Source organism: Ranitomeya variabilis, chromosome 1 (genome assembly GCF_051348905.1).
Source record: "Ranitomeya variabilis isolate aRanVar5 chromosome 1, aRanVar5.hap1, whole genome shotgun sequence".
Taxonomy (NCBI): domain Eukaryota; kingdom Metazoa; phylum Chordata; class Amphibia; order Anura; family Dendrobatidae; genus Ranitomeya; species Ranitomeya variabilis.
In genome coordinates this window covers 222,241,901-222,267,690 of record NC_135232.1, presented here as the reverse complement: position 1 = coordinate 222,267,690, position 25,790 = coordinate 222,241,901, and the positions used below count along the sequence as shown (strand labels likewise).

Genomic DNA, 25,790 nt, shown 5'->3' with positions numbered 1-25,790 from the left:
ACTGAATAATCCAGGAGCTTAATTCAATGCTCCCATTCTTGAAGAAACCTGGGGATACCCCCGCTGATTCCAGCGTCCGGTATTGTTGGTACATTAAACGCTCATAGGGAGAGCTCCAATTCGACAATTGAATAGTTGTAGATCGGCTTAGAATCTATCAGGGTTCTGCTCCATTAGACTTCCCACGAGAGCGCAGCCAGTCCGCCGCCTCTGACGGGTCAGTGAAGAACAGGGAGGAACCATTGCTGACAACCAGCAGACGCGCCGGGTAGATCATGGAGTAAATAATGTTCTTATCTCTAAGTTGCTTCTTGACATCTACGAATCTTGCCCGCTGCTTCTGGAGCTCAGCGGAGAAGTCTGGAAATATTGAGATTGTAGCATCGTCGAACTTGATGGGACTCTTTTGTCGTGCCAGCCGCAGGATAGCATCTCTGTCCTTGCATTGAGGATATGTGCCAGGAAAGGTCTAGGCGGAGCTCCAGGAGGAAGAGGTTTGGTGGGAACTCTATGGGCTCTTTCCACCGAGAACATTGGGGAGAATGCGTCTCCCAACGAGGACTTAAGCCAATCCTCCAAGAATTTTTCAGGCTGCTGGCCTTGCGCACGTTCCGGCAGACCTATGATGCGAATGTTATTGCTACGAATTCTGTTCTCTAAATCATCAGCCTTTTGCTTCCAGGCATTCGTGGAGCCAGCAACTTTTGCCAACTTTGCCTCCATAGGTTTAATGGTGTCTTCTACCTGAGACACCCTTGTCTCTACTTCCGCCATACGACCCTTCATGGCTTGCATGTCTTGTCTTAGACGTCCCACCTCAGTGTGCACATCCTCTATTTGCTCAGAAAGGGACGTTCTAGTCAGAGATATAGCTTGCATTAATTGTGCAGATGCTTGCGTAAGAATCAGTTCATCTTGCTCAACCTCGTCAACATTATCAGAAGGACGGTTTTTCCCCCGCTGGGCTTGTGAGGAGCTATTCCTAAGAGATCTTGCATTATCTTGGGCATCACTCCTAGCAAACTCTTTAAGTTTGTCAGCTGCAGATGTATTCTTTGTGCGCTGCATGATTGACCAGTGAGTGACGCAGCAGGGTGGTCCAAATCAGAATCACAGCAATGCCTAGCGGCCACACCAGAGTTATTGTATATAGTATGTAATGTTGCTGGGAGCCTCTATGACCAGAAGCCGCGCTGATGTATTATCCAGAGATATATGTTGAAAATTAACGGCAGTCCCTGCAATAGGGAAAGTCCCAAGTAGCGGCAATAACGGCTAAGAGGGGGCCCGGAGGTCTCCAATTAGAGGTACAGCCGGCTGAGTTATTTATGGGGGAACGTGGGGCTCAATCTTTCAGAGCTCACACCACGTTGTCCCTGAGTCTATGGAAAACTGATATGCGCTGCTCAGCCGCGCTGTGGTGATGAGAAGCTGCGCTGCCCCCTCTGCTGCAGAGGCACGCGCGATATTCCACTTTTTATTTGGTGGTATGATAACAAAGCGTTGTTTTTTGCCTCGTGTTTTTTTTTTTTCTTTTTTACGGTGTTAACTGAAGGGGTTAACTAGTGGGACAGTTTTATAGGTCGGGTCGCTACGGACGCGGCGATACTAAATGTGTACTTTTATTATTTTTTTTTTATTATTATTATTTAGATAAAGAAATGTATTTATAGGAACAATATATATATTTTTTACACATGTGAATTTTTTTTTTTTTTTTACACTATAACATTGCCCCAGGGGGGGGGGGGGGGCATGATGTTATAGTGTAAGATCGCCGATCTGACACTTTGCTGTGCACTGTGTCAGATCGGCGATTTGAAGTGCACAGATCCTGGAGGCTTCCCGGTGCCTGCTCTGAGCAGGCGCTGTGAAGCCACCTCCCTGCAGGACCCGGATGCCGCGGCCATCTTGGATCCGGGCCTGCCGCAGGGAGGAAGTGGTAAGAGACCCTCGGAGCAAAGCGATCACATCGCTATACCGCCGGCACACTGCGATCATGTTTGGTATGATGTATGGTAAATAAACACACAGCAAGAATAAAGTCTTTTATTTGAAATAAAAGCAATACACACCTTTCCTTTTTTATTTAAAAATAACAAACACCATGATACTTGCCTAATGCCCATTGCATTGAAACCATCGTCTCCTTTATTAAAATAGAAAACAATAATATCCCTCACCATTCCAACGTTCTGTCCCACGCTGTAATCCATGTCTGAGGATAAATAATTTTCAACCTGGATGGTGGGTGCCAAGATGTGACTGTCCAGGCTGAGAACCACTGATGAATGAGCTGCTGCATGCGCAGCATCAGTGAGCATCGGTGACCTTGAGGTTACCGCCAGTCACTGAGGCTGCGTTCCCAGCTAAACTGCGGTAACCTCAGCACCGTAGGAAAAATTCAGTGAGTTCACCACAGATCACTGTGAGAAATTCGAAAGAATTTTTTTTATACCTATCTAATTTATATTTGTTTGTAAAATACATAGGAAATGTCATCTTTAACTTTAGGCCTTTTTAGAGATCTTTTCATCTTCAACTTGCTTAACTGTTCATAATAATAACAGTAATTTTGACCAGGGATGCCCAAACTTCTTACATGCCACTGTGTATATCTATATACATAATAAATGAATGTACAGTATATTTTCTGTAAAATGATGTTGGAGGTGAATGTATGCTTATATTGTTGTCTTTGAGGAAATAACTTTCATTCACGTTCACATCCCATGCATCTAATTCTGTGATTTGTGACTGGTGGTATGTCCTTCACACAGGCAGCCTCATTCTTTATCCTAATGATGGATCAATACTATAGATTCTAAAGTGTTGGTTTGTCACCTTATGCAACTCTAGCGCCCTCCAGTGTTTGAGAAACGTGCTATACCTGTTAGGCCGGAGACACACTGGTGCGAGATACGGCCGAGTCTCGCTGGTTAAAAGCAAGCTGTGGCACCGGCACTCCGGAGCGGAGCGTGCAGCTGCATAGCAATACATGGAGCCGCACGCTCCGCTCCGGAGTGCCGGTGCCACAGCTTGCTTTTAACCAGCGAGACTCGGCCGTATCTCGCACCAGTGTGTCTCCGGCCTTATGTGTAGTTTTCAAGGGAAGTAAAAGGAAACAATTGTAGATTATATAGAGAAGTAATTGTGCCACTGTAAATGCCATGCAAGTAACTTCAAGGTTAGCAGGCATAGCATCTGCCATGGGGCCCAGTAGCTAAGGGACAGGGGCGTAACTATAGTAGGTGCAGGGGCTGCAATCGCACGAGGCCCCTGCAGCCTATAGGGCCCAAAACATCCCTTCGCCCATATAAAAAGACCATTACTATTGAACATTTGTAATAATTTGCGGCTCCATTGGAGCTTTTGGCTCCGGGCCTATGAGCTTAAAATTTACTCCACTGCTAATGGAAGATATGTTTTGTACCGTATTAGCCAGTAGATAGAAAAATGTTTAGAATTGAGAGTCCTCAGTGGTCGATACCTTTTTAATGGCTAACTGAAAAGATGGTAGCAAATTGCAAGCTTTCGAGACTACTCTCTTCATCAGGCAAAGACTAATACAAAATCTGAAGAATCACATATTTATGCACAACACAGCACAGAAGTAATGCCATAGATAAGACACGTCACCTCACCTTCACGTCACCTGTCTTACCTATGGCATTATTTCTGTGCTGTGTTGTGCATAAATGTGTTTCTTCAGATTTTGTATTAGTCTATGCCTGAGTAGTCTCGAAAGCTTGCAATTTATCATCTTTACATTTAGCCATTAAAAGGTCTCAACCACTGAGGACTCTCAATTCTAAATATTTTTCTACTGCTAAGGGACATTACACAGGGTATGTTCCCCAAAAATTTGAAGTCACCAGAAGAATGGTAAGTACCATAAAATTTTTTAAGCCTGTTCACAACTTTAACTGCCCAAAACTGTTAATAGAAGCTTAAAAAGAGTAACAAATGCACAGAAAATATTGTTTTTACGTTGCAGTGCATACGTTCATTTGTTTTAGTATTTTTGTAAGTGCATATTAAGGTGGATTTCATGTGGAATCTGCCTGAAAAAGATTCTTGCTCATGAGTTAAAAATGTTTAAAGTTTTCAATAAAAAATAAATAAAAAATTGCTGATGAAGGGATAGTAAGGAGGTCAGAGTGGAAATCAAAATTGAAACTCTTCAGGTCATTAATTGCTTCTCCCCACAGTGAAATGGGGACTAATTCCAGGTTTTGTTATTTGATTAACATCTTCTAAAGTCACATGTATTTAGAAGAAACCTTAGACATTGAATTTAAAATGTTACTAAAGTATTGTTCTAGCACATAAATTATGGGTGCCATTCAGGAAGTCGTTTGTCACAAAGATAAAACCACACTGTTCCCAATTCATCAATAAGTTTTTACCAGCTCTCTGGTGTAATTCTACTTGAAATGTCACAATTTTTTAAATTTGAAAGTTTGCAGCTAAATAGCATCTGGCATTTTTACACCAATCATTCCCAACAAATATGTCATCATTTACACCACAAAAGGTTTAAATTAAAACAGACGTGTACTCCAGTCCCTGACTGATGCACAATTCTTGCTGTTGCGCATGGTTGATGAAAGATGCACCAAATTCATTAAGAGCTACATAGGTGTTAAAGGAAACTTGACAATGGATACATGCTGTCTGAACAGGCTGCATTTCTGACACTGGCCTATAATTTCAGCCACATACGTTTTAATAAGGAATGCTGTGGCGTTTCAGAGAGAAAAACCTACGTTTAAGAGCAGGCAGGGAAGCATACCACTGGGGTGAGTAGTCCAAGAGACCTGTCACTCAAGTGAAACTGGGTGGAAAAGAAGATACTCGGGACTGGCCTTTTGGACTAGGGACCTGAGCAGCATGTTCCTTGGTTAGCATTAAAATGCATGTTGTTGTTGTTGTTTATTTCTAAAATTCTCTGAAATGGCACTGTTAAAACTAAAACATCCCTTACTTAACCCCTTTGTGACCTCCGCCGTACTAATACTGCACAGGTCATTTCCCTCCCTTTGATGTGGACTCTGGCGGTAAGCCCATATCTTTCCCGGCACATGTCAGCTATTTTGAACAGCTGACATGTGCCCTTAACAACCGCGGGTGGAATCATGATCCACCCATGGCTATTAACTTGTTACATGCCACTGTCAAACTCTGACAACGGCATGTAATGCACGCTTCTGGACGTCGGGCCAGAAGTCCGCTTACTGGTGACCCCCGTCACATGATCGCGGGTCACCGGTGGTCAGCGCTCATAGCAAATCAGCAATTCTCGTACATACAGGCGATCTGATCATTGCCTGTATGTAGCAGAGGCGATCAGATTATGGCAGCTTCTATTGAAGCATGCTAAAAGTAAAAAAAAAAAACTTGAAAAAAATCAAGCATATACATATTTGTTATTGCCACGTTCAGACTCACCAGATCTATCAATAAGGATTAACCTGATCGCTAAACGGTGTAGCGATAAAAAAAAAAGTCAAAACGTCCGAATTAGGCTATGTGCACACGTAAGAAAAGAGGTGCAGAATTTTCTGCACAAAATCTGCATCTCCTGGCAGAATGCGCAGCTGCGTTTTTTAGTGCGTTTTTTTAGTGCGTTTTTAGTGCATTTTTAGTGCAGAAACGCTGCAGAACTGCACAAAAGAAGTGACATGCACTTCTTTGAAATCTGCAGCGTTTCTGCGCAGATTTTTCTGCACCATGTGCACAGCTTTTTTTTTTTCAACATTGATTTACATTGTACTGTAAATCACAGTGCAGTTCTGCAGCAGATCTGCACCAATTCTGCACTAAATCTGCACCAATTCTGCACTAAATCTGCATCGTGTGCACATATTACGTTTTTTTGGTCACCACGACATTGCATTAAAATGCAATAACGGGCGATCAAAAGATCTTATCTGCACAAAAATGGTAACAATAAAAACGTCAGCTCGGCACGCAAAAAATAAGCCTGCACCCAACCCAAGATCACAAAAAATGGAGACGCTACAGGTATCGGAAAATGGCGCAATTTTTTTTTGTGTGTGTTTAGAAACTTTTGCATTATTTTCACCACTTAAATTAAAAAAAAACAAAAAAAAAAAACCTAGACATGTTTGGTGTCTAGAAACTTGTAATGACCTGGAGAACCATAATGGCCTGTCAGTTTTAGCATTTGATGAACATGGTAAAAAACAAAATCCAAAAAACAGTTGTGGAATTGCACTTTTTTTTGCAATTTCACTGCACTTGGAATTTTTTTTCCCATTTTTAGTACACAATATGGTAAAACCATTGGTGTCGTTCAAAAGTACAAGTCGTCCCGCAAAAAACAAGCCCTCACATGGCCATATTGACTAAAAAATAAAAAAGTTATGCCTGAGAAGAAGGGGAGCGAAAAATAGAAACGCAAAAACGAAAAAGGGCAAGGGCTCTAAGGGGTTAAATGAACAAGCCAGTATCAGATACATGCTTCCCCAAGCACAAAAAGTGTATTAGCTGCCATGTTTCCTTTAATGAAATTAGCAGCTTACTGTTCATCAAACTGCCATACAAAACACCAGTCTTGATAAATCATATGTGTAAGAGTACGTTTTTGTGTACCAAGGTACTTTGAATGAGCACTCATGTTGTTAATAAGCTCAGAGACTTCTAGTCACAAGAATATTTTAAGCATAACTCTGCATTCACACGTCTTTGTGAAATGGCTCGTGATTTACAGCCTTGCTGTAGGTCTCTACCAAAACTCAACAGACTCATTTTTTAGGCTGTCAAGTTCTAGTCAGGAGACCACCAGTCAGTCTGTGCGGACCATAACGCACGTGTGAATCCTACCTGACGATCAGCACTATGCTAGTGATATAGAATACAGTTTAGTCTTTGGATAATAGAGATCATTTATTTATTTTCTTACATGTTGGCTTGAAACATCTTTTCTTCTGTAGGAAGCCGGCGCATAGTGGATGTGATGGATGTGAACACACAAAAGGCCACAGACATGAGTATGTCACAGTTTGTCCGATACTTCGAAACCCCAGAAACTGAAAGGGAAAAACTATACAATGTGATCAGCCTGGAGTTCAGCCACACCAAGCTAGAAAAAGTAGTCAAGCGGCCAACTGTGGTATGGTGATCTGATTAAAGTTGGGGTGTTTACATCCCAATATAAGTTCTAGGCAAATATCCGTCCCAAATGATCCAGCAGAAAAGGAGTGTGTCACCAGGACTGACTCCTACAACATTTATGCAATTTTATTAGAAAAGTCATTTATTGTAATGGGAGACCCCCATTTATAGACCATTACACCTTAAAACTTATACATTATTATTTATTATTAAATGGCAACATGTGTAAATAGGAAAGTTTTGGATTTACTAAGAGTTTTAAATGAAAAGTATTTTTCTCAATTGCATTTTCAGTGTTTTTGCAAATGTTTCACTGGTTATGACATTTAGGCTGTTCACATGTTGCCTCTGTGGTATTTTTTTTTTTTCTTTTCGATCATGGCAAAAACACTGCAGTTTCAGTTTTACCTTGATTGTGGCAATAAACCCCTCCAAAAAATACCACGTCACATCATGTGAACACCCTTACAGTAACTTCTCAACTGATTAAAACCTGCAGTAGATTACCAGATGTTATATATTATCTTATAATATCTTACATCTTATAATAAAGGTTTCTCATATTATCTGCTTACAGTTCTATCTTTGTTCAGACATTTTCAGGACCTTTATCACCACCAGCATGAATCTTCACATAATAACTAGCTGTAATAATGTTAGCTACTGGATTGCCACATCCTAGCAGATAAAGCGCTTTCTATATTTTACTTCTGGTAACTGATATAAGGAGATGACTAAATCTATCTTATGATTTACTGATATCTGGACACAACTAGGTTTTGGTTTGATTGAACTGCTGTAATATTTGTTAATATTTGTTTGTCACCACAGTTCAAAGTTACTCTTCAGACCCATATTTATAATGATACTAGCTGAAGAGCCCGGCGTTGCCTGGGCATAGTAAATATCTGTGGTTAGTTATAGCACCTCACTTCTCTTATTTTCCCATCACGCCTCTCATTTTCCCCATCACATCTTTCATTTTCCCCCTCACATCCCTCATTTTCTCCCTCACACCTCTCATTTTCCCCCTCACTCCTCTTATTTTCCCCCTCACTCCTCTCATTCCCCCCTAACACTTGTCATTTCGACGTCACATCTGTCATTTTCCGATCACTCCACTATTTTCCCTCACTCCTCTCATTTTGCACTCACACCTTTTCATTTTCACCTCACACCTCTCATTTTCACCTCAGTATATACATGTTTGTCATCTCCCTTATATATAGTATACACCTGTATGTCATCTCCTGTATATAGTATATACCTGTATGTCATCTCCCCTGTATATAGTATATACCTGTATGTAATCTCCTCCTGTATATAGTATATACCTGTGTGTCATCTCACCTATATATAGTATATATCTGTGTGTCATCTCCTCCTGTATATAGTATATACCTGTATGTCATCTCCTCCTATACATAGCATATACCTGTATGTCATCTCCTCCTGTATACACTATATACCTGTAGGTAATCTGCTCCTGTATATAGTATATACCTGTGTGTCATCTCCTCCTGTATATAGTATATACCTGTATGTCATCTCCTCCTGTATGTAGTATGTACCTGTATGTCATCTCCTCCTCTATATAGTATATACGTGTGTCATCTCTCCTGTATATAGTATATATCTGTGTGTCATCTCCTCCTGTATATAGTATATACCTGTGTCATCTCCCCTGTAAATAGTATATACCTGTGTGTCATCTCCTCCTGTATATAGTATATTTCTGTATGTCATCTCCTCCTGTATTAGACCTCGTTCACACGTTATTTGGTCAGTATTTTTACCTCAGTATTTGTAAGCTAAATTGGCAGCCTGATAAATCCCCAGCCTACAGGAAGCCCACCCCCTGGCAGTATATATTAGCTCACACATACACATAATAGACTGGTCATGTGACTGACAGCTGCCGGATTCCTATATGGTACATTTGTTGCTCTTGTAGTTTGTCTGCTTATTAATCAGATTTTTATTTTTGAAGGATAATACCAGACTTGTGTGTGTTTTAGGGCGAGTTTCGTGTGTCAAGTTGTGTGTGTTGAGTTGCGTGTGGCGACATGCATGTAGCGACTTTTGTGAGATGAGTTTTGTGTGGCGACATGCGTGTAGCAACTTTTTGTGTGTCGAGTTGCATGTGACAGGTTAGTGTAGCAAGTTGTGTGCAGCAAGTTTTGCGCATGGTGAGTTTTGCGCGTGGCGAGTTTTATGTGTGGTGCCTTTTGAGTATGTGCAAGTTTTGTGTGAGGCAACTTTTGCATGTGTTGCAACTTTTGTGCATGTGGCAATTTTTCCGCGTGTGCAAGTTTTGCGTGTGGCGAGTTTTCCATGAGGTGAGTTTTGCACATGTGGCGAGTTTTGCATGTGGAGAGTTTTGCGCGTGGCGAGTTTTGAGCGGCGACTTTTGTGTTTCGACTTTTATGTGGCGAGGTTGGTGTATGTGTGGTGAAATGTGCGCTGAGGGTGGTATATGTGTTCGAGCACGTGGTAGTGTGTGGCGCATTTTGTGTGTGTGTTCATATCCCCGTGGTGGTGTGGTGATTATCCCATGTCGGGGCCCCACCTTAGCAACTGTACAGTATATACTCTTTGGCGCCATCGCTCTCATTCTTTAAGTCCCCCTTGTTCACATCTGGCAGCTGTTAATTTGCCTCCAACACTTTTCCTTTCATTTTTCCCCCATTATGTAGATAGGGGCAAAATTGTTTGGTGAATTGGAAAGCGCGGGGTTAAAATTTCACCTCACAACATAGCCTATGACGCTCTCGGGGTCCAGACGTGTGACTGTGCAAAATTTTGTGGCTGTAGCTGCGACGGTTCAGATGCCAATCCCGGACATACACACACACACACATACACACATTCAGCTTTATAGATTAGATTTCCTTACACATGCTGATTCTGTACCATTTTTAATTGAAATTCTCTTTCAGATTTAGATTGCTAATGTCATTTTTTTTTTTGGTTAATGGTCTTGTATGTTTGTGTGTGGATCTTTATTTGCTCACTATGGTTCATACTTGTTTTCCTTGGTTAATGTATTAAATTGAAGACTTTTAAATAGAAGTATGTAAATATCAACACGAGTGGCATATAAAAAAATAAAAAGTGCCACTCGTGAACATTAACTCTTTTAGTTGCAGTTTCCAATTCTTACATTTTTGTGAACCTGGATGATGCCAATAAATAAATAAAAATAATAATAATTAGTGATGAGGAAATATACTCGTCACTCGAGATTTTGAGTATTTTTTAGTGCTCTGAGATTTAGTTTTTCTTGCCGCAGCTGAATGATTTACATCTGTTAGCCAGCATAAGTACATGTGGGGGTTGCCTGGTTGCTAGGGAGGACCCCCGAGCATGCTCGAGAAATCTCGAGTAATGATGATATTTGCTCATCACTAATAATAATTTGTAATCCACTTTTTTTTGCAAGGCTTGGAAAGCAAGCTGAAAGTTGGTGCAACTATTCAAATAAAGCGGTGCTGCTCAATGTACCCACAAAACATGGATTTCCAAATAACACTATTAGATAAGTAATCCAGGTCACTCGCCCATCTTCAAAAATAAAAAATACCTGGATGAAATGTCACATGTGCAACAGCCCTTATGCCGAGACTGTTTGACTTTTGACTAATGAAGCATTGTTTTTTGATCGGTGAGTGCCTTAGATTACTTTATATCTACTAGTTGATAACCATATGAGAGCTTTTCTTTTTTAGTTGGATGAGTCATAATTTTGTTTAACACCATTCATATTACTATATGATACAGGTACTTCTCACTAAATTAGAATATCATCAAAAATTTAATTTGTTTCAGTTCTTCATTACAAAAAAGTGAAACTCATATATTATTACGAACAGAGTGATCTATTTCAAGTGTTTATTTCTGTTAATGTTGATTATGACTTACAGCTAATGAAAAGCCAAAAGTCATTATCTCAGTAAATTAGAATACTTTATAACACCAGCTTGAAAAAAGGATTTTAAAATCTGAAATGTTGGCTTACTGAAATGTATGTTCAATAAATGCACTCAATACTTGGTAGGGGCTCCTTTTGCATCAATGCAGCGTGGCATGGAGGCGATCAGTCTGTGGCACTGCTTAGGTGTTATGGATGCCCACGTTGCTTTGCTAGCAGCCTTCAGCTCGTCTGCATTGTTGGGTTTGGTGTCTCTCATCTTCCTCTTGACAATACCCCATACTATGGCGTTAAGGTCAGGCGAGTTTGCTGGCCAATCAAGCAAAGTGATACTGTTGTTTTTAAACCAGGTATTGGTACTTTTGGCAGTGTGGACAGGTGCCAAGTACTGCTGGAGAATAACATTTCCATCTCCAAAAAGCTTGCCAGCAAAGGGGAGGCATGAAGTGCTCTAAACTTTCCTGGTAGACTTCTGCGCTGACTTTGGTATTGATAAAACACAGTGGACCTACACCAGCAGATGACATGGCTCCCCAAACCATCACTGATTGTGGATACTTCACACTAGACCTCAAGCAGCTTGGATTGTGGCCTCTCCACTCTTCCTCCAGACTCTGGAACCTTGATTTCCAAATGAAATGCAAAATGTATTTTCGTCTGAAAACGACACCTTGGACCACTGAACAACAGTCCAGTTAGTTTTCTCCTTGGCCCAGCTAAGATTCTTCTGGCGTTGTCTTGTATCCCATGTCCTGGATACGTCTGCGTGTGGTGGCTCTTGAAGCAATGACTCCAGCAGCAGTCCAACCCTTGTGAATCTCATCCAAATTTTTGAATGGCCTTTTCTTAACTATCCTTTTAAGGCTGCGGTTATCCTGGTTGCTTGTGCACATTTTTCTACCACACTTTTTCCTTCCACTCAACTTTCCATTAATATGCTTGGATACAGCACTCTGAACAGCCAGCTTCTTTAGCAATGGCCTTTTGTGGCTTACCCTCCTTGAGGAGTATGTCAATGTCTGCCTTCTGGACATCTGTCAAGTCAGCAGTCTGCCCCATGATTGTGGAGAATTCCGAAATAGACTAAGGGACCTTTTTAAACGCTTAGGAAGCCTTTGCAATTGTTTATGTTAATCTAATTTACTGAGATAATTACTTTGGAGTTTTCATTGGATGTAAGCCATAATCCTCAACATTAACAGAAATTAACACTTGAAATAGATCACTCTGTAATGACTCTATATAATGAGTTTCACTTTTTGTATTGAAGAACTGGAATAAATTTACTTTTTGATGATACTCTAATTTTGTGAGAAGTACCTGTATATTGAAAAAATTAGTTAAAAAATATTTGAGTTGGATGAAAATGATTTTTTTTTTTTTTTTAAATTTTATTTTGCTTTTATGGTGATTACTAAGCAGATCACCGTAAATCGAGTAAATAAGTACCAAAAAACAAGCATGAACTCACCGAATAGTGCTCAAATTATAGATAGTCATATAAAACGTAGCTTTTATTATAGATATATCATTTTTTATATTTTAACACCGTACACAACAAAAGGATAAGGGTCTGTAAATTATGAGGGAAGGAAGAAGGGAAGAGATGACCCTAGTTAGTATGTTACTATAAACTCCCTACCTACCAGCGGAGGTTGGCACCCTTAACCCCTTAGTGACAGGAACAAATTTTTAAAGTCTGACCAGTGTCCCTTCATGTGGTAATAACTCTGAAACGCTCCATCATATCCCAGTGATTTTGAGATTGTTTTTTGTGACACATTATATTTTATGGTAATGATAAATTTAGGTCAATTATGTATTGTTTATTTATAAAAAAAAACAACAAAAAAAACACAAATTTGACAAATGTAAAAGAAAATGCAATTTTCAAACTTTGAATGATTATCCCTTTAAACCAGATAGTCATACCACAGAAAAGCATTAATAAATAACATTTCCCACAAGTCTGCTAGAAATCAGCACCATTTGTAAAATGTTATTTTATTTTGTTAGCATTTTAGGAGGTTTAAAAATGTAGCAGCAATTTTTCATTTTTTCAAGGAAATTTACAAAATTATTTTTTAGGGACCTATCCAAGTTTGTGAAATGACTTTTTGGGGTCCTATATATTGGAACCCCCCAAATTGATACCATTTTAAAAACAGCACCCTCTGACATATTTAAAACTTCTGGTATTTTATTAACCCTTCAGTTGATTTTCAGGAATTAATGCTAAGTGGTATGACAGGAATGAAAACATTTATTTTTACCACCTGAATAACTTCTGCTAACTTCTGAACAGGCCACTGTAGCCGGCAGACTCTAAAGGCCCCGTCTCACATAGCGATTTACCAACGATCACGACCAGCGATATGACCTGGCCGTGATCGTTGGTAAGTCGTTGTGTGGTCGCTGGGGAGCTGTCACACAGACAGCTCTCTCCAGCGACCAACGATCAGGGGAACGACTTCGGCATCGTTGAAACTGTCTTCAACGATGCCGAAGTCCCCCTGCAGCACCCGGGTAACCAGGGTAAACATTGGGTTACTAAGCGCAGGGCCGCGCTTAGTAACCCGATGTTTACCCTGGTTACCAAAAAAAACAAACAGTACATACTCACCATCTGATGTCCGTCAGGTCCCTTGCCGTCTGCTTCCTGCTCTGACTGAGTGCCGCCGTACAGTGAGAGCAGAGTGCAGCAGTGACGTCACCGCTGTGCTGTGCTCTCACTGTACGGCGGCACTCAGTCAGAGCAGGAAGCAGACGGCAAGGGACCTGACGGACATCAGATGGTGAGCATGTAGTGTTTTTTTTTTTTTTTACATTTACGCTGGTAACCAGGGTAAACATCGGGTTACTAAGCGCGGCCCTGCGCTTAGTAACCCGATGTTTACCCTGGTTACCAGTGAAGACATCGCTGGATCGGTGTCACACACACCGATTCAATGATGTCAGCGGGACCTCAACGACCAAAAAAAGGTCCAGGCCATTCCGACACGACCAGCGATCTCGCAGCAGGGGCCGGGTCGCTGGTACGTGTCACACATAGCGAGATCGCTACTGAGGTCGCTGTTGCATCAGAAAACTTGTGACTCAGCAGCGATCTCGCTAGCGATCTCGCTATGTGTGACGGGGCCTTTAGGCTGCTATTTGGTCATGGTAAACATCAGGACCACACAATCATGATCTCAGGGTGTCGATAGGGATAAAGAGGGAGCCCCCACACTCTGTTAACCATTTATGTAGTCACTATTGACAGCAGCATCTAAAGGGTTAAACAGATATGGACGGTGACAACACTGATTGTGGCTGATGCAGCAAGTTGTCAGCTATAATGTACAGTTGACAGCTGCTGGATTGTCACACGTATGGGTATGCTATTCTCTTATATCGCAGGTTAGTAAAAAGATGTATTGGTGGTCATTAAGGGGTTAATCCTGCCCCCATTCAACAATGGCTCTCCCTAAACGACCCTGTAAAAGATATAGGGTATTTGCACACGTTGCGAATGCCATTGCAGATTTTTCCACGTTTTACCTGCTGATTCCCTGCAGATTTTGTGCAGATTTTGCCTGTTTTTACACCTGCGGATTCCTATAAAGGAATAGGTGTAAAACGCTGCAGAATCCGCACAAAGAATTGACATGCTGCGGAAAATAAACCGCAGCGTTTCTGCGCATAGTTTTCTACAGCATGTGCACTGCAGATTTGGTTTTCCATAGGTTTACATAGTACTGTACAAGGCATGGAAAACTGCTGCGGATCCGCAGGGCCAAATCCGCTGCGGATCCGCAGCCAAATCCGCAACGTGTGCACAGAAATTTAGCAGTAAGGTACCATATGTTAATAATCAGGTAAAAGTGGTATCCTGCTTCTGATATACCATATGGCACGTATAATATATCATAAAGGGAGGTATTGGAGACACAAAACAAACCCCAAAATCATGATTTAGCAAGAGAAGTTAGAGGATACAAGCAGATACCGTATTTTTCGGACTATAAGACGCACCGGACTATAAGGCGCACCCAGGTTTTAGAGGTGGAAAATAGGGAAAAAAATATTTGAAGCAAAAAAATGTGGTAAAATATTTAATAACATACTATTATATGTGGTGGTATTATATATAATAGTATGTTATTATGTTGGAAGCTGCGGGACCAGTGTGGTGTCTGTGAAGTACTATATGAAGATGCTGGAGGGTGAGTATAAGAATGGGGGCACAGGGCTTATATTGAAAGCACCACTCCAGCACTGCAAAAATTACACTGGAGTGCTGCTTTAAAATCCCATGGGAGAACTATAACTCCCAGCATGTCCTGCAGATCCTATGACATGTTGGGAGTTATAGTTCACTAAAGGAGTGGCAGAGTGCTTTATTGTGTTTTGGAAAGACTAACCTCTTAATTGTGGCAGCCAGCCTGTGGTGAGGTAAAAGCATCCCATGACTGCACACACAGAGCCCTCCCTCTTGTTGCCTTTCCACAGCACAGGTAATGGAAGCCAGCAGATTCTAGTGTTGGAGTCTGAAGGACCTGTGATGATGTCAAGAAGAGGGAGGGCTCTGTGCTGCCATGTGATGCTCCAGCCCGCCCACTTCTGACATCATCACAGGTCCTCCTTGTGCACACTGCACAGCACTCAGCTCCAGCCCAGGAAGGTAGGCAGCGATCTCCTCTCCCCCGGAACCTGCTGCTGCTGCCTCCTCCTCCCCCAGACACACGGATGTCCCCAGCTGCTGCAGGAATCAGCGCTGAGGAAACCATGTGTGTCCCTGCTTAAGTGCAGTATAAATTTGCTGCTCCCAGCTCACTGCTCAGCTGATAGGTGGGCGGGGAGTAGCTAATGAATATTCACTTCACTTAATCATCGGGACCACATGGTTTCCAGAGCACTGATTCCCGGCAGTGGGGCCATTTTTCTGCCTCCTGAAGTGGGATAACAGTGCGATCCCACTCGCTGCTGCCCCCCTCCCCACATGCTACATCCCTACCATAAGACGCACCCACACTTTCCTCCCAAATTTGGAGGAAAAAAAGTGCGTCTTATGGTCAGAAAAATACGGTACCTATATTGCACATATTCCCAGATCCTATATATAAATTGATGCAAACATAAATGGTATTTTGGTATAATCATCATAAAGGTTCATTGTGCAGTTTGTAGCAAGATTGCATATTTTTTTGCGCATTACCCAACAGATCTAGGATTTAAAATTTCTCCTGTAACTATTATATAAATCAAAAGCCCAGTAACACAGAAATGGGGTATCAGAATCCCAAGTAAACAGTATAGCATAAAAGGTGCTCCAATATATGCCCTCAGCTTAACCCCTTCATGACCCAGCCTATTTTGACCTTAAAGGGAACCTGTCACCCCCAAAAGCGAAGATGAGCTAAGCCCACCAGTACATAAGCCCCCGATGTATACTGAAAGAGGTTAGATTATACTCACCCAGGGGCGGTCCCGCTGCAGTCCGGTCCGATCAGCGTCGCGGTCTGGTCTGGGGCCTCCCATCTTCTTGAAGACAAGAAGAGAACGTCATCGTAAGAAGATGGGAGGCCCCGGACCGGACCGCGACGCCCACCGCAGCGGGACCGCCCCTGGGTGAGTATAAATCTAACCTTTTTTTTCTCATCTTTCAGGATACATCGGGGGCTTATCTACAGCATTCCAGAATGCTGTAGATAAGCCCCTGATGCCGGTGGGCTTAGCTCCTCTTCGATTTTGGGGGTAACAGGTTCCCTTTAATGACCTGGCCATTTTTGTAATTCTGACCAGTGTCCCATTATGAGGTAATAACTCAGGAACGCTTCAGCGGATCCTAGCGATTCTGAGATTGTTTTTTCAAGACATATTGAGCTTCATGTTAGTGGTAAATTTAGGTCAATAATTTTTGCGTTTATTTGTGAAAAAATCGGAAATTTGGAGAAAAGTCTGAAAATTTCACAATTTTCAAATTTTGCATTTTTATTCTGTTAAACTAGAGTTATGTGACAAAACAGTTAATAAATAACATTTCCCACATGTCTACATTACATCAGCACAAATTTGGAAACAACATTTTTTTTTTGTTAGGAAGTTAAAGGGTTAAAAGTTGACCAGCGATTTTCTCATTTTTACAACAAAATTTACAAAACCATTTTTTTTAGGGACCACCTCACATTTGAAGTCAATTTGAGGGATCTATATGGCTGAAAATACCCAAAAGTGACACCATTCTATAAACTGCACCCCTCAAGCTGATCAAAACCACATTCAATAAGTTTATTAACCCTACAGGTGTTTCACTGCAGCAGAAGCAACATGGAAGGAAAACATGAACATTTAACTTTTTTGTCACAAAAATGATCTTTTAGCAACAATTTTTTTATTTTCCCAAGGGTAAAAGGAGAAAGTGGACCCCAAAAGTTGTTGTCCAATTTGTCCTGACTACTCTGAAACCTCATATTGGGGGTAAACCAATGTTTGGGCGCACGGCAGGGCTCGGAAGGGAAGGAGCGCCATTTGACTTTTTGAATGGAAAATTAACTCCAATTGTTAGCGAACACCATGTCTCATTGGAGAGCCCCCGTGTCCCTAAACATTGGAGCTCCCCCACAAGTGACCCCATTTTGGAAAATAGACCCCACCAAGGAACTAATCTTGATGTGTGGTGAGCACTTTGAACCCCAAAGTGCTTCACAGAAGTTTATAACGCAGAACTGTGAAAAAAAATCAATTTTTTCCTCAAAAATTATTTTTTAGCCCGCAATTTTTTATTTTTACAAGGGTAACAGGAGAAATTGGACCCCAAAAGTTGTTGTCCAGTTTGTCCTCAGTATGCTGGTACCCCATATGTGGGGGGGTTACCACTGTTTGGGCACACGTCAGGGCTCGGAAGGAAAGTAGTGACGTTTTGAATTGCAGACTTTGAAGGAATGGTCTTTGGGCGTCATGTTACAAAATCCACAAAACCGAAGAAAATAATGGATGGCACTCACCAATGCGGTTTTCACTTGCTTTATTAGACACTGTGCGGTTCAGGCACTGGAGACATGTGCAAAGTACCGAGTGCACATTATCCATGTCTTCACACTCCATAAAAAAAGTGGTCACATTCTCCCGGCCAACCAGTAATCCATTAGAAAGGGGCAAGGCGACTGACTCCATTATGGAAGTCAGCCAGGTGTGTTATACACCTGAGTGTGGAACTATCAGGCGCTGTTCACAAAGTGCAGTGTGCCTAAACTAGAACAGGCCAAAAAAACCAATATTCGTACCTTGCACATGTCTTCCGTGCCTGAGCCGCACAGCGTCTAATAAAGCAAGTGAAAACCGCATTGGTGAGTGCCGTCCATTATTTTCTTCGCTTTTGTGGATTTCCTGCATGTTTTTTTTTTCATATGGATTGAGCACCTACAGCGGTGTTTTTGGAGGCTATATGGCGTTCATGATTTAGTGTGGTTAACCTCATTTCATCACTTTGAGGTAAAGGCGACACAGTGGTGCCAAACACTTTTCTGCTGTGTGCATCATGTTATGTTTGGAGAACCCCTGATGTGCCTAAACAGTGGAAACCCCCTAATTCTAACTACAAACTTAATCCCAACCCTAACTTTAGCCCCAACCCTAATCCTAACTTTAGCCCAACTCTAACCCTAATGGGAAAACTGGGGCAGGGGGGAGATTAGCGGGGCAGGGTGAGATCAACGGGGCGGGGAAGTGATCTGCGGGGCAGGGTGGGGCTCTCGGGTGCGGGGGGACTGGAGGGGGCTGAGGAGATGCAGCATGGAGATGGAACCGGCAGCAGCAGCAGGGGGGTGATCACTTGGGCAGGGGGAGGGAGCAGAGGTCGGGGCGGTTTAATTGGACGGCGGGGGGAGCTGAAGGGAGTACCGGATGGCAGGCAGCGATCAGGCGGCGGCAGGGCAGCGGAAGGGACATCGCTTTGCAGCTCCCACGGAAGGGATCAGGCTGCAGAGCGAGGGCAGCAATACTTCACTCCGCCCCTCCACATCTAATTGGAGGGCTAGGGTCACATGGACGTTAGCTTCAATCAGATCTGGGGGTGGTTACAAAGAGGTCACCAGAGCGATCATTGCCATGGGGGGCGGGGCAAAGCCACTCCCACCCCCTCGAGCTTAAGTACAAGTCTGCCTGTTCCTGCAGGTTGGGTGAAATTTCAGTTAACCCGTTCACCCAACCCAGAGGAATGCGATCCCGCCATGACTCATAAGCTGCGTCACAGGTCGGGAAGGGGTTAAAGAGGGATTTGATGGCTAAGTTATATATTCTGTTTTTCACATACCCCAAACAGTCATTTAAGAGATTCTGTATCCCCATATTGATCACATACATCGAAGAGTGGGCCAGTATCCTTTTGAATGGAGGACATATAAAAGATCACCAAGAAGACAGTGTGGGAGTGGTCCCCATCTGCACGTCAGGGCACCTGTATTTTGGAAAATTAAGAATGCTGCTGCTTTTCTTACATGAGAACAAAGTGTTTGATATGTTGAAATTTAGAGGAACATAGCTGTTTTCATCCAGAAACCAAATCATTCCACACCTGTCCACAGGTTGGTTGCTTTATTGCAGCCCAGTCCCATTGACTTTGAGTTGAGCTGTGGTACCAGGCATGGCCCATGGACAGATTTGACACGTGCCAGAAAAAAAGCAGCCATGTTTTTCTCATCTTGGACAACCCTTTACCTTTTTAAATGTTTGAGTCATGTCCCATTCTGGATAATCACTAACATTTTTAGAAACCCCTCTAGAAAATCATTTGCCAAATTTTTTACAAGCATTTTTCCTGCTTTTTTTTAAGTTCATTTTAGGCTTCGTTCTAGGTGTTTTTATTTTTTGTTTCAGAAAACCCCAGCTTTAGTTTGCTTTAAAACGTGTTTTGTTTTTGTTTGTTTTTACTTGCCCTCCCCATGTCCTTCATTGGAGCTATGTTGGGTCTCTTATTGCCTGTCGATGAGATGTCAGTGCTGCAGCCAATGACTCAAGAGTTTCTGCCTGAGTTGACGGCAATAGCAGCTGAGCTCATTTATTGGCCGCAGCGCTGTTGAAGTGCTACAGAAAATAATAGACACCAGTGGTGGACACTCGGCTCTGCACCCAGGTAAAAAAAAAAAAAAAAGCACAGCTTTCCCCTGGTTTGCAAAAAACATTTTACCACTGCTCTACACTACTGTTTTGTGTTTAGAAGTTTATAAAAGTGAAGTGATGAAAAATTGTGACAAATATTCCTGAAGGTATAGAAATTGTATAAATAATAAATTTAAAGACTGTTTTGGAAATAAGACTTTTTTTTTCTTAGTACTTCATGCTGTGTTGTTCCTCTGATATTCCTCCTGAAAATTATATTAACAAATTGACAACTGTTGTCAGTTGGGATAGTCTATACTTAGACACTTTCTAATCGCTGCTGACAATGTGACTGTGTAGGACAACTATATTGATTAGAGAAATGTTACTGAACAATGGTCAATTCATTCATGCGTTTCTAGGAACACTAGATAAAAAAAAATACACAATGCACAGTAACGTGGCTCAATCGTTGTGTTTTCATGAGAGATACAAATTTATATAAAAAAAAAAGTACTCTTTCAAGATTATATTTTTCTAGTAAAATCCCATGTAGGTAACTTCCCTGCCAGAGACTCATGAGCCGCTGAAACCTTGAGACCAACAGTTATTACAACTGGGCAGTGTTGTTCACAAATCTGTATTGCAAATCTTTATATACAGGTGCTTCTCAAAAAATGAGAATATCATCAAAAATTTAATTTATTTCAGTTCTTCAATACAAAAAGTGAAACTCACATATTATATAAAGTCATTACAAACAGCGTGATCTATTTCAAGTGTTAATTTCTGTTAATGTTGATGATTATGCCTTACAGCCAATGATAACCCAAAAGTCATTATGTAAATAAATTAGAATAATAAAAAAAACCACCTGCAAAGGCTTCCTAAGCATTTAAAAATCCCTTAGTCTGTTTCAGTAGGCTCCACAATCATGGGGCAGACTGCTGACTTGACAGATGTCCAGAAGGCCGTTATTGACACACTCCACAAGGAGGGTAAGCCACAAAAGGTCATTGCTACAGAAGCTGGCTGTTCAGAGTGCTGTATCCAAGCATATTAATGGAAAGTTGAGTGGAAGGAAAAAGTCTGGTAGAAAAAGGTGCACAGGCAACAGGGATAACTGCAGCCTTGAAAGGATTGTTAACCCATTACGTGCCAAATTAAAATTTTTACAAGTACGGATTTTTCAGAAAAGGGCGTCCCAATATTAAATTAAAAATGACAATGACATGATTTCCTATTTTGAAAGCATTCATTTTACAAACACAACACAAAAAATTGGACCTAATTATAAAAATTATAAAGTCTTAGTTGCTAGAAGCTAAAGATTAGGCGTCCCCCAAAAAAAGGACATTGGTAGATAGTGGGTTAAGAAAAGGCCATTCAAAAATTTGGATGAGATTCATAAGGAGTGAACTGCTGCTGAAGACATTGCTTCAAGAGCCACCACACACAGATGTATCCTGGACATGGGCTATACGCCCAGAATCTTAGCTGGGCGAAGGAGAAAAAGAACTGGACTTTTGCTCAGTGGTCCAAGGTGTTATTTTTAGGCGAAAATATATTTTGCATTTCATTTGGAAATCAAGGTCCCAGAGTCTGGAGGAAGAGTGGAGAGGCCACAATCCAAGCTGCTCTAGCGTGAAGTTTCCACAATCCATGATGCTTTGGGGAGCCATGTCATCTGCTGGTGTAGGTCCACTGTGTTTTATCAAGACCAAAGTCAGCACAGCCGTCTACCTGGAAATTTTAGAGCACTTCATGCCTCCCTCTGCTGACAAGCTTTTTGGAGATGGAAATTTATTTCTTCAGCAGGACTTGGCACCTGTCCACACTGTCAAAAGTACCAATACCTGGTTTAAAAACAACAGTATCTCTGTGCTTGATTGGCCAGCAAACTCGCCTGACCTTAACCCCATAGAGAATCTATGGGGTATTGTCAAGAAGATGAGATACCAGACCCAACAATGCAGACGAGCTTAACCCCTTCCCGACCCATGACGCCACATAGGCGTCATGAAAACCCGTGCCAATCCGACCCATGACGCCTATGTGGCGTCATGGAATGATCGCGTCCCTGCAGATCGGGTGAAGGGGTTAACTCCTATTTTACCCGATCTGCAGGGAGAGGGGGAGTGGTGCTTCAGCCCAGGGGGGGTGGCTTCACCCCCCCGTGGCTACGATCGCTCTGATTGGCTGTTGAAAGTGAAACTGCCAATCAGAGCGATTTGTAATATTTCACCTAAAAAACAGGTGAAATATTACAATCCAGCCATGGCCGATGCTGCAATATCATCGGCCATGGCTGGAAAACCTGAAGTGACCACCCCCCACCGCTCCGTTATGGGGTCCGGTCCCCTCCGTCCTGTGCTCCGCTGCCCCGTGCTCCTGCCCGCTCCCCCGTCCTGCTGTCCGCTCCCCCCGTCCTCCGATCACCCCCCCTGTGCTCAGATCCACCCCCCCACCACCCCTTCATACTTACCGATCCTCCCGGTGTCCGGCCGTCTCCTCGCTGGGCGCGCCATCTTCCAAAATGGCGGGCGCATGCTCAGTACGCCCGCCGGCCGGCAGATTCCTTACAGGTACATTTTGATCGCTGTGGTAGGTTCTACCACAGCGATCAAAATAAAAAAAATAATAAATAACCCCCCCCCTTTATCACCCCCATAGATAGGGACAATAATAAAATAAAGAAAATATTTTTTTTTTTTTTTCCCACTGTGGTTAGGGTTAGAACTAGGGTTAGGGTTACGGGTAGGGTTAGGGTTATGGCATGTGCGGATTTGGCCGCGGATCCGCAGCGGATCGGCCGCGGATCCGCAGCGGATCGGCCGCGGATCCGCAGCGGATCGGCCGCGGATCCGCAGCGGATCGGCCGCGGATCCGCAGCGGATTGGCCGCTGCGAATTCGTAGCAGTTTTCCATCAGGTTTACAGTACCGTGTACACCTATGGAAAACCAAATCCGCTGTGCCCATGGTGCGGAAAATTCCGTGCAGAAACGCTGCGTTGTATTTTCCACAGCATGTCAATTCTTTGTGCGGATTCCGCAGCGTTTTACACCTGTTCCTCAATAGGAATCCGCAGGTGAAATCCGCACAAAAAAACACTGGAAATCTGCTGTAAATCCGCAGGTAAAACGCAGTGCCTTTTACTTGCAGATTTTTCAAAAGTCGTGCGGAAAAATCTCACACGAATCCGCTACGTGGGCACATACCCTTAGGGTTAGGGTTGGAATTAGGGCTAGGGTTGGAATTAGGGTTACGGGTGTGTTGGGGTTAGGGTTGTGGTTAGGGGTGTGTTGGGGTTAGGGTTGGGATTAGGGTTATGGCTACAGTTGGGATTAGGATTAGGGGTGTGTTGGGGTTAGTGTTGAAGTTAGAAATGAGGTGTTTCCACTGTTAGGGCACATCAGGGGTCTCCAAACGCAACATGGCGCCACCATTGATTCCAGCCAATCTTGCATTCAAAAAGTCAAATGGTGCTCCCTCCCTTCCAAGCCCCGACGTGTGCCCAAACAGTGGTTTACCCCCACATTTGGGGTACCAGCGTACTCAGGACAAACTGGGCAACAACTGTTGGGGTCCAATTTCTCCTGTTACCCTTGCAAAAATAAAAAATTACTTGCTAAGACATAATTTTTGAGGAAAGAAGAATTATTTTTTATTTTCACGGCTCTGCGTTGTAAACTTCTGTGAAGCACTTGGAGGTTGAACGTGCTCATCACACATCTAGATAAGTTCCTTGGGGGGTCTAGTTTCCAAAATGGGGTCACTTGTGGGGTGTTTCTACTGTTTAGGCACATCAGGGGCTCTGCAAATGCAACGTGACGCCCGCAGACCATTCCATCAAAGTCTGCATTTCAAATGTCACTACTTCCCTTCCGAGCCCTGACGTGCGCCCAAACAGTGGTTTACCCCCACATATGGGGTATCACTGTACTCACAACAAACTGGGCAACAAACATTGGGGCCCAATTTCTCCTGTTACCCTTGTGAAAATAAAAAATTGCTTGCTAAAACATCTTTTTTGAGGAAAGAAAAATGATTTTTTATTTTCACGGCTCTGCGTTGTAAACTTCTGTGAAGCACTTGGGGGTTGAATGTGCTCAAGTCATCACACATCTAGATAAGTTCCTTGGGGGGTCTAGTTTCCAAAATGGGGTCACTTGTGGGGTGTTTCTACTGTTTAGGAACATCAGGGGCTCTGCAAATGCAACGTGACGCCCGCAGACCATTCCATCAAAGTCTGCATTTCAAATGTCACTACTTCCCTTCCGAGCCCTGACGTGCGCCCAAACAGTGGTTTACCCCCACATATGGGGTATCACTGTACTCACAACAAACTGGGCAACAAACATTGGGGCCCAATTTCTCCTGTTACCCTTGTGAAAATAAAAAATTGCTTGCTAAAACATCTTTTTTGAGGAAAGAAAAATGATTTTTTATTTTCACGGCTCTGCGTTGTAAACTTCTGTGAAGCACTTGGGGGTTGAATGTGCTCATCACACATCTAGATAAGTTCCTTGGGGGGTCTAGTTTCCAAAATGGGGTCACTTGTGGGGTGTTTCTACTGTTTAGGCACATCAGGGGCTCTGCAAATGCAACGTGACGCCAGCAGACCATTCCATCAAAGTCTGCATTCCAAAACGTCACTACTTCCCTTCCGAGCCCAGGCATGTGCCCAAACAGTGGTTTACCCCCACATATGGGGTATCACCGTACTCAGGAGAAACTGGACAACAACTTTTGGGGTCCAATTTCTCCTGTTACCCTTGCAAAAATAAAAAATTCTGGGCTAAAAAAATATTTTTGAGGAAAGGAAACACATTTATTATTTTCACGGCTCTGCGTTATAAACTTCTGTGAAGCACTTGGGGGTTCAAAGTGCTCACCACACATCTAGATAAGTTCCTTGGGGGGTCTAGTTTCCAAAATGGAGTCACTTGTGGGGAGTTCCTACTGTTTAGGCACATCAGGGGCTCTGCAAATGCAACGTGACGCCCGCAGAGCATTCCATCAAAGTCTGCATTCCAAAACGTCACTACTTCCCTTCCGAGCCCCGGCATGTGCCCAAACAGTGGTTTACCCCCACATATGGGATATCACCGTACTCAGGAGAAACTGGACAACAACTTTTGGGGTCCAATTTCTCCTGTTACCCTTGCAAAAATAAAAAATTCTGGGCTAAAAAAATATTTTTGAGGAAAGGAAACACATTTATTATTTTCACGGCTCTGCGTTATAAACTTCTGCGAAGCACTTGGGGGTTCAAAGTGCTCACCACACATCTAGATTAGTTCCTTGGGAGGTCTAGTTTCCAAAATGGGGTCACTTGTTAGGGAGCTCCAATGTTTAGGCACACAGGGGCTCTCCAAACGTGACATGGTGTCCGCTAATGATTGGAGCTAATTTTCCATTCAAAAAGCCAAATGGCGTGCCTTCCCTTCCGAGCCCTGCCGTGTGCCCAAACAGTGGTTTACCCCCACATATGGGGTATCATCGTACTCAGGACAAACTGGACAACAACATTTGGGGTCCAATTTCTCCTATTACCCTTGGAAAATTAAAAAATCCTGGGCTAAAACTCATTTTTGAGGAAAGAAAAATTATTTTTTTATTTTCACGGCTCTGCGTTAT

General features: G+C 42.6%; 1 protein-coding gene across 9 annotated transcripts in view; it reads left to right on the top strand.

Annotated features, from left to right (window-relative positions):
- KDM2B (lysine demethylase 2B) overlaps positions 1–25,790 on the top strand; it is a 292,449-nt gene that overhangs the window by 67,029 nt on the left and 199,630 nt on the right. For 7 of the 9 annotated variants that reach the window (XM_077293070.1, XM_077293063.1, XM_077293056.1 and 4 more), the window contains one exon: positions 6,960–7,138. The exons of 1 other annotated variant lie outside the window; for it this stretch is intronic. In XM_077293070.1, the coding sequence (XP_077149185.1) occupies positions 6,960–7,138 (179 nt within the window). Of the gene's footprint in view, positions 1–6,959; positions 7,139–25,790 lie in introns of those variants that run through there. One more of the 9 variants, XM_077293101.1, reaches the window with a different exon arrangement.